Source organism: Alternaria incomplexa, assembly GCF_024043165.1.
Source record: "Alternaria incomplexa strain BMP 0042 chromosome Unknown scaffold_3, whole genome shotgun sequence".
NCBI lineage: Eukaryota > Fungi > Ascomycota > Dothideomycetes > Pleosporales > Pleosporaceae > Alternaria > Alternaria incomplexa.
Window position 1 is genome coordinate 395,341 of NW_026249852.1, and position 12,484 is coordinate 407,824.

The 12,484-nt window shown below is 55.1% G+C and overlaps 4 protein-coding genes across 4 annotated transcripts; 2 read left to right on the top strand and 2 right to left on the bottom strand.

The window, feature by feature from the left end:
* Nucleotides 1-2,839: 2,839 nt before the first annotated feature.
* On the top strand, nucleotides 2,840-3,877 carry J4E90_002496 (uncharacterized protein; the record flags this gene model as incomplete). Its single annotated transcript, XM_051432076.1, has 1 exon — nucleotides 2,840-3,877. One exon carries the CDS (start codon nucleotides 2,840-2,842, stop codon nucleotides 3,875-3,877), a length of 1,038 nt encoding a protein of 345 aa, XP_051293498.1.
* A 297-nt stretch (nucleotides 3,878-4,174) lies between these two features.
* J4E90_002497 (uncharacterized protein) lies at nucleotides 4,175-4,765 on the bottom strand (the record flags this gene model as incomplete). The annotated part of the gene is made up of 2 exons (XM_051432077.1): nucleotides 4,175-4,491; nucleotides 4,570-4,765. 2 exons carry the CDS (start codon nucleotides 4,763-4,765, stop codon nucleotides 4,175-4,177), a joined length of 513 nt encoding a protein of 170 aa, XP_051293499.1.
* A 1,143-nt stretch (nucleotides 4,766-5,908) lies between these two features.
* On the bottom strand, nucleotides 5,909-10,561 carry J4E90_002498 (uncharacterized protein; the record flags this gene model as incomplete). Its single annotated transcript, XM_051432078.1, has 4 exons — nucleotides 5,909-6,922; nucleotides 6,971-10,112; nucleotides 10,207-10,368; nucleotides 10,506-10,561. The coding sequence occupies 4 exons, from the start codon at nucleotides 10,559-10,561 to the stop codon at nucleotides 5,909-5,911; spliced, it is 4,374 nt and encodes a 1,457-aa protein (XP_051293500.1).
* A 328-nt stretch (nucleotides 10,562-10,889) lies between these two features.
* J4E90_002499 (uncharacterized protein) lies at nucleotides 10,890-12,452 on the top strand (the record flags this gene model as incomplete). The annotated part of the gene is made up of 1 exon (XM_051432079.1): nucleotides 10,890-12,452. The coding sequence occupies one exon, from the start codon at nucleotides 10,890-10,892 to the stop codon at nucleotides 12,450-12,452; it is 1,563 nt and encodes a 520-aa protein (XP_051293501.1).
* Nucleotides 12,453-12,484: the final 32 nt, after the last annotated feature.

A 12,484-nucleotide genomic window follows, 5' to 3' on the forward strand; every position in this document is an offset into this window, starting at 1 on the left:
TGCTCCGTCGCATGAGTCGACCTTGACTCATCACCGCGCCTGCATAATCTGCAACTGCCTCTCTTAGTGTCCTTTCACGCACCTTCCCCAGTATAAGGCTCGCCACTGCAAAGCCTCCCACCACAGCAACAAAGCGACCGCCCTCTCTTTACCAGTTCAGCAGGCCACACATTTACTAGAGCCTGCAGCAATAATCTTTCTTTCCACCCTCGGCGGTTCAACGCTTACACACCTTCGTTTGGCCAGCGCCCGAAACTGCCGCAATCCAATCGACAACATGTCGGCTCCTGCACTTGCACCTCAACCACCTGCCGCAGGCCCATCCGATGCCTCGAGAGGCGCACGAGGACGGCGGCGACCACGAGGCCGAAATACAAACGCGAACACGGCTGCACAGTCAGAGCAAACAGAGCAAACACAGGCGCAAGCAGCACAGCAGCCACAGAGGGGCGGCGGGCGCGGTGGTAGAGGACGAGGGCGAGGAGGTCAGGCCGACAGTGGACGACCGTCGCAACCAAATGCGGCTGCCCTCGAATTTGTGCCCTCATCCGTGCAACAAGCAGCGCATCGAGGTGGAAGAGGCGGACGTGGCGGTGCGCGGGGTGGCCGAGCAAGAGGCGGCGCAGAGCGGTTTCCACAGCGTATGGCTGCTGGCGGCCGTCAATTCGGTGGACAGTTGACTGTAGAGGACGATGCGGCTTCTGCCATCTCAGAAGCTCCGCCAGGACTACAAGCAGATGCGCCAGCTTTCCAGCCAGGCCAACCCATCGCCCCTCGCAAATCACGACCGCCGCGCCAGAAGCAGCCGCAAGCACCCAAATCCACCGCGCCCGACATCGCCACCAGGACACACGAGGATATAGATAATGGTCATTACGAATGTGCCATTTGCACTGAAGACGTCACAAGGCGTTCACGGGGGGTATGGTCGTGCAGAACATGCTGGACCGTGTTCCACCTGGGCTGCATCAAGAAGTGGTCAACAAATGAGGGTTCGGCTGCAGCGCGACAGCAGACTCAAGATGGGGAGACGCCTCCTCCGAGGCAGTGGCGCTGCCCCGGCTGCAACCTACCAAAGGACACTCTACCCAAGAACTTCCACTGTTGGTGCGAGAAGGAGCTGGATCCGCGCTCAACACCCGGTCTGCCACCATTCTCGTGTGGCCAGACTTGCTCACGACCCCGACTTCTCCCCAAGCCCTGTCCACACCCTTGCGGCTCGACGTGTCATGCCGGCCCCTGTCCTCCGTGTGGCTTGATGGGTCCCACGCAACACTGCTTCTGTGGGAAGAGGTCCATCACTCGCCGTTGTATTGATACCGACTATGAGAACGGCTGGAGTTGCGGCGATGTCTGTGGAGGTTTGATGTCTTGTGGTGAGCACAGATGCGATCGGCCTTGTCACGACGGTCCTTGCGGTGCCTGCGAGGTACGAGTGCCGGCACGTTGCTATTGCGGACATATACAAAAAGACATTCTATGTCATGACCGGGCAGAAGAGAAGCAGAGCAGCCAGTCTCATGTCGCCGCAGACGGTGCTGCCACAGTAGAGACCTGGATAGGATCCTTCCAGTGCCCTAATCAGTGCGGACGCTCATTCGATTGCGGGAAGCACACTTGTGAGATGGCATGCCATTCACAGGATACGCAAGCGCCTCATTGTCCGCGATCTCCAGACCGAGTCAACCGCTGTCCTTGTGGCAAGACCGCTTTGAGAGACATGCCCGGCAACCCACGCACGACCTGCGAAGATCCGATCCCCAATTGCGACAAACCTTGTGGTCAAACACTCGCATGTGGTCACCAGTGCGAGCAGCTCTGTCACCAAGGCGAATGTCGGCCTTGCTTGAAGACGGTTGATATATCATGTAGGTGTGGACGCACATCATCCAGGACCATCTGCCACCAAGGCATGGACGAGCCTCCCCAATGCAGGCGCATCTGCAAAGTCTCGTTGAACTGCGGGCGCCACGAGTGCGGCGAGCACTGCTGCGCTGGAGAGAAGAAAGCTGCGGAACGTCAGTCGAACCGCCGTAAAGGAAGGCCTTTGAACTCGGCTCCTCGTCAGGCTCACGAGAATTTTGAGGCCGAGCACATATGCACGCGGAGCTGTGGTCGACAATTGAAGTGCGGCAACCCCGAACATCGCTGCCAGGAACTTTGTCATAAGGGTCCGTGTGGCACATGTCGCGATGCCATTTTCGATGAACTTAGCTGTCACTGTGGACGGACTGTGCTACAACCACCATTACCATGCGGTACAAAACCTCCACCGTGTCGCTTCAAGTGCGAGCGACCTAAGGACTGCGGTCATCCCCAACTGGACCATAGTTGCCATCTGGATGACCAGCCATGTCCGAAGTGCGCTTTCCTTACCGCCAAGCCATGTCTATGTGGCAAGAGTGTTCTCAAAAACCAGCCATGCTGGCTGACCGAGGTACGCTGTGGCCAAGTCTGCGGGCGTACGCTCAAGTGTGGCACACACAAGTGTCAGAAGCAATGTCATCGACCCGGAGAGTGCGAAGAGCCATGTACCCAGGCATGTGGCAAAGAGCTTAGCACCTGTGGTCATCCGTGTTTGGCACCCTGCCACTTCCCTCGACCCTGCAAAGAAGAGAAACCGTGTCCCCACAAGATCTTCGTTACTTGCGAGTGCCAGAGGATTAAGCAAGAGGCCAAATGCAATGCTTCGCGCAATGGAGATGGCAACCAGAAAAAGGTGCTCAAGTGTGACGAAGAGTGCGCGAGGTTAGAGCGTAATCGTGTTCTAGCACTTGCACTCAACGTTGATCCGGAGCACCAGAATGACCACATTCCATACTCAGACGCCACACTGAACATGTACCAGCAAAACTCTACCTGGGCAGCGACTCAGGAGAAGCAGCTTAGACTTTTCGCGGCCGACCCAGATGAGAAGCGTCTTCGATTCAAGCCAATGCCCCGTAGTCAGCGCGCCTTCATCCACCACCTGGCTGAAGATTTTGGCATGGACTCCGAGAGCATGGATCCAGAACCACATCGACATGTGGCCATCTTCAAGACCCCTAAGTTCGTCATGGCCCCAATGCGGACACTTGCGGACTGCGCCAGAACTCGTCAAGTTCAACAACGTCTTGCGCCTGCGCCCACACCAGCAGTGTCTTCCACTGCCACATTGCGCCCCAAGCCCAGCAACACCAATGGCGACCCCTATAACGCGTTCCTTATCCTGAATCCTCGCTTTGCGCTCACTATCGAAGAGCTCAACCCCATCATCAAGAGCGTACTCGCAACGACATCGTTCCGATGCGAGCTAGAGGTCACCTTCCTTCCCAGCGAAGCCGTAGCATTGAAGCCACCTCTAGCAGCTCGGCTCAGTATCCCAGAACGCGAAATGCAGACCATGCTCGAATCGATCCAAGCACCGCTAACCAAAGCTCTCACCACGCAAAACATCGGCAAAAGCATGCAGCTTGCGCGTCTCGACTCCTCACTCAACATCCTGCGCAAAGAGTCTGATGTAGGTCCCGGTTCAGGCTGGAGCGAAGTGGCAGCCTCGAAGGGTGTTCCAAACCGCCAGCTCCCAAAGACAACTTCCTTCGGGAACAAGGGCGGGTTTGCGGTGCTCAGCTTGAGTAGCAAGAAGAAGAAACAGAAGGAGGTACCTGTTGAGGTTGCAGAGAGCTGGGAGGAGGCCGAGGAGGAGGAGGAGCAGAAGGAGAAGGTTAGTGGGGCTAACAGCGCTGTCATGAGCGAGGATGAAGGTGCGTCCAAGGATGTGCCTGAGGCTTCGGGCAGTACGCCGGCTAGCGACGAGAATCATGTCGCGCCGAAAGATGATGCTGAGCTCGCCACTAAGCCACTACCGGGACGTTGGTCGGATCTGGATGACGAGTAGACTAGCATTTGCGTGTGTAAAACGTAGATAGACGAAAGACTATACCAGTACCAAACAGCTTTCTCACAGTCAATGGTCTACAGCAACTGTGAAGATAGAAGAAGACGAGCCACTTTGTTTTTTCTTTGTCCAAACTGTTCGCAGCTCTATAGGGTATGTGAGTCACGATATCAAAACTCTTTTGTTGAATCGTCATAACAACCAACAAACCAACCAGTCAAAAACGCCTAACATATGCAACCCACAACTCCATCTCCCAAGAGCTTCCCAGTAGCCACTTCGGCAAAGCGCGCAAACCTAGAAGTTATTCTGCTCCCTCTGCTGCCTCTCCGCCTCACCCTCGCTAACAATCCTCTTACCCAGCCACTCCGTCTGAAAGCTCTCATTCAGCTTCGACAGGTCCTGGATGACCAGCCGGCAAGTCGCCATGACAGCTTCCTTGGGTGTTATGGACCCGTCGGTTTGGACGCGCAGTTCAAACGTGGCGAAGAGCGGGTGGGGCACTTTGTAGGCGGCGAACATGACGGCGGGGTTCTTGAGGAGCCGCTGCGCGAGGAGGTTGCCGAGCGTGTGGTCTTCTTTGTTGAAGGTGAAGACGGCGGTGTTGGGGACGCCTGTGCGAGGGTTGTTAGTTGGTGGGTGGAAGGGGGGAGGGAGTGTGGGTGGAAGGGATGGCGTGGGGTGCTACGTACGTGTCTCGGCTTTCTCTTCGACTTTCTGCTGACCTTCGTCTAGCAGGAAGAGCTCGAATCTGTTCTCGTAGTCGTGGTCAGCTTTGTGCGTTACATGCCGGTTGTCTTTCGAGCTGTCGCGCAGTGCACAGTTTGGATTTTCCTCTATCAGTTGGCCGATCTTCGAGGAGAAGGATGTGCTTGGGTTGTCGCTCATTGGTTGGGGGTATCGAGCGTCTCGTTCGTTGGGGCGTTGGCGTGGTATAGTCGTGACTTTCGTTGTGTCGCACGCTCTTGCCATCGGAGGTGTATATATGCGGCGCAGCGCGCTCTCGTGGTCACGCGGTAGTGTCGTGCGCCCATAGGAATGTGCGTCATTTCGTTGTTTTCACGCGCTCGTGGTGGAAGCAGCGAACGCGCCGTGTAGGTTCGTCGTCACCGTGGTGTTGAACTGACATCGTCGACTGTGGACTGCGCGTACAGAGATACTGTGTTGAAGAGGATGAACTGCAAAAGATGAAGCATACCTGTCTGGCGCGTTCATTTTGCCGGGTCTTTCTCCTCTCTATGCCTATCTACTCTTGTCCGTATGTATGAATACGCCTATTGCGATCGCAAGTGAGGAAGGTGCGCGACGGCTGTAGCAGTGGGGAAACCCAAAAACCAACGAAAGAATCAGCGCTCGGTTGGTTCGAGTCGGAGGAGCTGTGGCAAGATTGCGATGGCGTGTGGTGGCCGCTGGGGAAGATTGCGGAGGTGAGGTTGACTTCCGCGCTCGACGTTCTTTGTGCCTTCACCCACCGCCTTCAGCTGCCTCGCGCAGCTTAGTCAACATGTGGTCCGGGCCCACATCAGCTTCTCCATCGCTACATTCCACGTCGACTGCCGAGCACCGATCTTCGACAATTCAGTCTCCAACCGTTTTGCAGACCTTAGAAACCTACTGGAATATATACCAATGGCAGGTCCTGCGGCTTAGCCACACAGTCCACAAGTCGCCTCAGTACACGGCAAGGGACGCGATTGAAAGATGTTTGTATCTCGATGTTATGCTCGAGTTGCATGATATTCAGACAGCTACATATTGCTTCGGAGGCCCATCACCAAGACATGATGGGTGTCGCTGGCAAAAGCGACACAAAGAGTTTTCCCCTAATACAAACCACTGCCTTGAGCGACTGCGTGAGCGCCATTCAACGCCACAAACACCATGCTTCTCATGGGTACGCCCACACATCGCAAAAAAAAAAACCAGACTTTCCCACGCTAGAAGAACAACGCTAAGCAGGAACATTAAAATTATATACAAGCCAAGGGTGACGGGGCCTCGCAGAGGCGCTCTCTTTGCCAATCAGTTTCCTTAAGACCGGTTAATCTGTGCTTGCTGCATACCGGGACTTTGTTGCATCTGTGGATTCTGAGGCGTGGCGCTCCGACTAGGTGGTCGGGCGTTCAATCCAGGACTGCCAGCCTGCTGTCTTGCCATCAGCCGTTGTTGTTGGACCAATTGGGCCTGATAATTCTGTACCGCGTTTGTTTGAGGAGCGTTGGCCATGCTACCGTTCTGCTGGAAATACTGATTATTCGCCATTTGTGGAGAAGGAGATATGCCAGGCGATCCAGCTGCTGCGCTCATTGCCTGCTGACTCAATGATGCCTGCGTACGTTGTTTAGCCAGGTAACGGTTGAGGTGGTCGGAGGCCTGTTTCGAAACTTGTTCTGGTGTCCATTCCGGATGTTGTCCCTTGATCTGGTTCTGGAAAGCTAGGAGCTGAGGCATGTGCCCACTCGATAGGGGGCGGGACGGTGTTTGCATGTTACCATTGCCCTGGCTCATTCGTGGGGATCCAGCGGTGTTTGCCATCCCATTCATGGAGTTGTTCATGTTCCCGTTCATTCCACCGTTCTGATTGGAAACGGGTGTCATCATGTTCGCATTAGGAATACCGTTCATTCCCATCCCTTGGGTAAGATTGCTAGCCATGTTGATCTGTTGCTGTTGGAGTTGGAACTGGTGTTGTTGCGTAGCGTTAAATTGGCCTCTTTGCATGGCCATGCGCATCTGGTCCGGCGGTCCCATACGCTGGGTGTTCTGCATGTTGCCTTGCATTCGTGCTTGGGGAACGCCCGGTGTGCCCATCGACATGCCAGACATGTTGCCGTTAGCAAAGTTAGCTTGCATTCCCTGTTGAGATTGGTGTGCGCGGGCCGCCATTGCCGGGCCATTCTGCCCCTGTTGCAGAGACGCATTAGCCATTTGCGGAGGAACATTGTTTGTGCCCCCGGGTGTCCCGTTACGTTGCATCTGGTTCACACCATTCGCCATTCCTGGTTGCACCTGTATTTGGGCCTGCTGCCGCGCCATCATTTGTTGCTGTTTTCCGTCAGTGGTGTACTCATCGTGTAGGGACATGATTCTTACCCTAGCCATCATCTCCTGCGCAATGTGCCTTTGCTTCATTTTCTCTTCGCGTTCCCACTTCATACGACTAAACTCTTGTGGCGTTAGGGTTGTCTGTTTGGGTGGCGCAGGCTCATGTGCTTTTCGAAGCGCAGCGGCTTTCTGAGACTCCGCTTGCTTGTGGGCAGCAGACTCGCGCTTTCTGGCCAGCTTACGCATGCCATCGATGATAGCGAGATGTCTGTTTTCTCGCCTTCTTTCTACTCGTATTGGCGTAGTCGTGGGTCTTCTGCGCGGTTGACCTGGGGTCTGGCCTTGTTGCTGTTGCTGCTGCTGTTGAGCCTGGAACTGAGCGAAAACGGTCTTGTTGGCTTGCTCCAGTCGGCTTTGGTAGGTGCGGAAGTACTGTGTCTTGGACATCTCCGCCGGAAGACCTTCAAGCTGCACCCAGCGTTCAAAGCATTCCCATGGCGTTCGTCGACCGGATCCGGACACGAACATCGAAGGTAACGAAAGCTGCTGAGAGACCAGGGACCAGTTGAATGTATACTCTTTCACCAACGCTCGTAGCTTTTGGTCTTCTTCCCACAGCCACTGAGAGGGCGTGCGGTTTTCGAAGAAGGCAATAGTGGGCATGTTGAACTCTGTAGGTGGTCTGAATTGATGGGCAGCCTGAAGTCGGTCGCGAACATGCTTGTTCTCCGCGTTGAATAAGGCGACATTGGTCATTTCCGGCGGTAAGTCGTTGCGACAGAATAGGCGTCGACCTGGTGTGGATGGCATTGAATGTTCGGCTGACGTACCAGATCGACTAGGCGGCGAAGACGGCTCGTCTTCAGAGTCATAGTCATACCTGCTACGCTTCTTGGGTGGCCCTCGTATTTGCGAGACCAGCTTTCCAGTGACGAACTTGGAAACGGGAAGGATGGGTGGCTCTGAGAGAGAGAACGGGTTGGTGTCGCTGGAGCCCTCGAACATCGGGTCGTAAAGAGGCAGTTCCCGGAACATAGTATCACTGGCAGGTGTGCGGTCGATCTTCATGACCACGTCGTTGAAGCCTAGTGAGAATAGACCTGTAGGGGGGCTGGCGTTGACGGGAGTAAGTACATCGTCCTCATCACCGTATGACTCACTCTCCGTCTCGTGCGTACTCGAGTGGACAAGCTCTGGCGTAGGAGCATCATTCATCTCCTCGTCGTTGCTCGCACGCCTAGCCGACTTTGGAATGCATGCATTGACCCGTAGCGTTGATCGTTCTTCAGGTGTACTGGCCACGTACTCGGCACACCATTCCGCAAAAGTAGCGGCAAGTGCTTTCTTCCATTTCCTCTCTTCCTTGAAGTCTGTGTGCATCCACTTCATGTCGAGAAGCACTTGATCCTGGTGGGTAAATGGACGCTCAGGTTCGACGGCTTTCTGAAGTTGCCTCAAGGACCATCGGTTGGCATTCTGCAACTGGTACACTCTCTTCAAAATCTTGTAGTCTTGATGTTCACGAATCATCGCAAGCGTACCAGCCGTCGACACCGTCTTCCTTGCAGATGCTACAAGTTCCTGCAGAGGTACAGACCTAGGCGGGTGGTGAGCCTGGTACTTGAAAAGACCCTCTAGATAATCTCGGCTCGAATCTTCCGAAGCACCTTGGAGCGACGCATAATCTTCGTTGTACGATTGCAGGGCTTTCGATGCCCGTGTCGGTGTCTTCTTGGCGAATACGACGGTCGAGACTTCTTGTGACTTATTGCGAGCTGTTCTTGGTCTTGGAGGACTTGTAGATGCCGAATGATTACTTGAGCGGGGGGTTGGTATGGCTTTCGGTCCTGCCTTCTCAGCTATAATTTCAGAGACAGATTTCTGTCGTATTGCTCCAGAGGCGACGCGGGTAGTCATACGCCCGGGACGGGATGTTGGATGTTGGGGCGAGGTCGTTGTTTGTGCATCCAGGGATGGTACGTCGCGCATTTCAATATCGATGTCAGCGGGAGGTGTGGGATGGTCGGCGGTAGGAGAGGCCTGTTGGTGGTCGATGGCTTGGTCGGCATTGTCGCGGTCCACAGTCGAAGGCTCCGCGGCAACGGTCGTTGGAGTTGGTAAAGAGTCAATGGCAACATCATGAACAATCTTTGTTCCGATCGAGTCTTCTTCTTCTGTTTTTGCCGCACGGTAACCGCCGTCCACACCCTCCGTCAACGAATGTACGTCCCCGGAGGGCTGGGACTCGCTCAGACGACTCTTCCCATCGCGCGCCAACCGTATCGCCTGTTCGTCTTCGATCTGTTGCTCGATGTCTGGTGTAGGGGAGTCATCTTCTCTTGCTCGGGCGTTCTCTCTTGCTTCTTTCATTCGTTTGTGCAGAGCACGCTCGTGGTCATCCTTGACTTGCTGCGCGGCGGGGTCGAGGACATCGTCGTTTGGCAACGGGACGTTGTTGCGCTCCCTGTAAGTCTCCGAATCAGGACTGGTATCAGGCGAATGGTGTTGCGCGTGCGGTGTTGCTTGGGAGTAGGGCCCGACGGTCGATGACGGGGAAGAAACGTCGACGGGCGCATTCGTGGGTGGGATGGTAAGCCGTTCCTCTTCTCTTCGCTCCTTCTCGGCAGCTTTGTCCAATTTTCGCTCCGTCTCCTGCAGTCTGGCCTCTTGAACTTCTTTTGGTGGTAGATGAACGACTTGTGGTGGCTTCGGTTTGGCGTCCGTGGTGGCACTCGACGAAGATCCGTCAAGGAGGGTAGCAGCATTCGTGTCGTCGGCCGTCGGGGATGCAACAGCACTTGGGTCGACCGTAGTTTTGTCGCGAGGGGAATGTTCTTGATTGCCTGGAGCCTGGACAGCAAGGGTCGCGTCGGGTTGGGCATTGTTTGCTACCTCATCTTCTGTAGTGGGCGATGCAGCATGTGAGGCAGCCTTTACGCGGGGGACAACGTGGATAACGTCGCTTTGTAATGACGATTCGACTGAAGGTAAGGTTTGCGTCGCAACGGACGGCGAAGCTGAGGCGGCACGAAGTTGCTCTTCGAGGCTTGGGGTGCCGACGATGGGGGATGGCGACGGCTTGGTGAAGGTCTTGGTTGGATTCTGGAAGGGTAGGGTAGCAGGGAGTGGTGGCTGATGGTCAGTAACGGCCACTGGGAAGGGCAGCGTTGCATCGTTGAAGCGTCGACCTCTAGAGACGCGACCGTGTTAGCAGAGTGGAACGACGACAACGTGAACATTGGCGACGAGTAGGTGCATGGTACTAGGGACAGGAGGAATCTTACTGTGAGATGTCGTTTTGGTCGAGAAAACGACGTTCCTCTTCGTCAGGTTCGCCATAGACGAAGTCGTCTGCTACGGGCTGGTGGCCGTTCAGAGCGGCATTGCAACAGCCCGTGACCTTCCAGAGTGCCCGGAGATGGCGCTCCAACGTCGCGGATGTGAATCTGGGGACATTGAATTAGCACCACCACAACACGCAAATAAACTAAAACGAGCGATTTTTCCTTGTCGCATCGATGCATTTAGTCGATTCCATCGGCCAAATTGCAAACGCGATGGATAGTCGTGGACTTTGACTTACGCGGCTTCATTTGTCTTCTCCTGGCGTAAGGTTTCCCGTAAACTGTCGAGGGACATATGAAGACCGACGAACGGTGGCCGACATCCGTTATCCACGAGTGCCGCCGTTGTGATGAATTATCGGGGTTGGTGGTCGCGTTGGTTGATGGAAATGTGTTTTGCGATATGCTGGACTGATGGGCGGGACTGCGAGAACGTGAGGGAAGGGCTGCTCACGCCGCATTGCAGGGATGGCCGTGATAAGCCCTGCCTAGCCTGGTTCATTGGGCCAACCTTGGGACACTAGCTGCGCCTTACTCCACCCGGCCTAGCCCTGCCGTCTGCATCAAAAACTTCTGGATCGCAAGACGCGACGGCTGCGCGAAACAACGACGAGTTATCGACAATGGCAAAGAGAAAGAGAGAGATCGCCGAGAGCGCCGCCAAGGCGAAGGCGCTGAAGAGCTCCAAGGGCGCTGCTGCCTCCACCACAAAACAGCCGGCGACCAAGGAAACGGCGATCCGCAATGGCAAGGAAGGTGCAGCCAACGGGAAGATGGACCTGAGCATGAGCAAACTCCAGATCGATTCCATTGCAAAAAGCGAAGATTCCGTCCCAGATGTCACGACTGTGCAAGTCATAACCGGCTCCTACGAGAGAGTTCTGCATGGATTCGCGGCATCCATCCCCAGCAGTCTCTTCACCGGACAGGATGATGCATCGACACCTGAGACGGACAGGCCAAAAGTAGATTTTACCGACACATTTCTTTTCAACGCCCATTCATCCTCCATCCGCTGTCTTGCCCTGTCTCCGCTCTCGAATGAGACGTCCAAAATCACGTTAGCTACAGGCAGCACCGATGAGCGCATCAACCTTTACTCCATCTCGACCGCCCCCCCAGTCGCCTCAAAACTCAGACCAAAGCTGCCTTCTCTCCATGGCGGCTCCATTACTGAGAATCCCAAGAACAAGGAACTCGGCTCATTGCTTCACCACTCGTCAAACATCACAGCCCTCTACTTCCCAACCAGGAGTAAGCTCCTCAGCTCCGCTGAAGACAGCACTATCGCCATCACGAGAACACGCGACTGGACTGCCCTCTCAACCATCAAAGCGCCAATACCGAAGCCCCAAGGCCGACCCAGTGGAGACACAGCCGGACCCGGTGAAGTACCCTCTGGAATTAATGATTTCGCCGTCCACCCTAGCATGAAGCTCATGCTGAGCGTAGGCAAAGGCGAAAAGTGCATGCGACTCTGGAACCTCGTAACAGGAAAGAAAGCCGGCGTGCTCAACTTTGACCGCAACATCCTCACCGCCGTAGGCGAAGGGCGCTTCGCATCCGGTGAGGGAAGGCGAGTCATCTGGGACAAGGAAGGCGAGGAGTTCGCCGTGGGCTTCGAGCGCGGCATCGTCGTTTTCAACATCGAATCCAAGCCAAAAGCAAAGATTGCACCGACCCCGAGGACTAAGATCCATCAAATGCACTACTTGCCGTCGGAGTCGCATCCGGGCACGCTACTCGTCTCAACCGAGGATGGCCGCGTTCTTCTCTTCGACACGAACACCACGAGACCGACTGAATCGTCAGAGAAGAACAAAGACGAGGTTCCTGCTAGCAGATTAGTCGCTCAAATCGGTGGTCCAGCAGCAGGCATGACAGGCCGTGTCAAGGACTTTGAAATCGTCCAGCTCTCACAAACCAATTTCCTCATCGTCACTGGTAGCAGCGATGGCACAGTGCGCTTCTGGTCCTTGAGCACGGACGAGCTGAAGAGTGATGATGCGGGCAAGGCAGAGGGTTTCACAGCGGCGCAGGTCGGCAAGTTGCTTGGAACCTCTTCGACTGGTACCAGGATTACGTGTCTGAAGGCTTTCTCCATGACGGGCAAGCCAGATGAAGAGGAAGAAGAGGTCCTTGAGAAAGACGCAGAGATGTCGAGTAGCGAGGATGATAGCGAGTAGTTTAGACTTTGAGTTGTAGCATTAATGATACC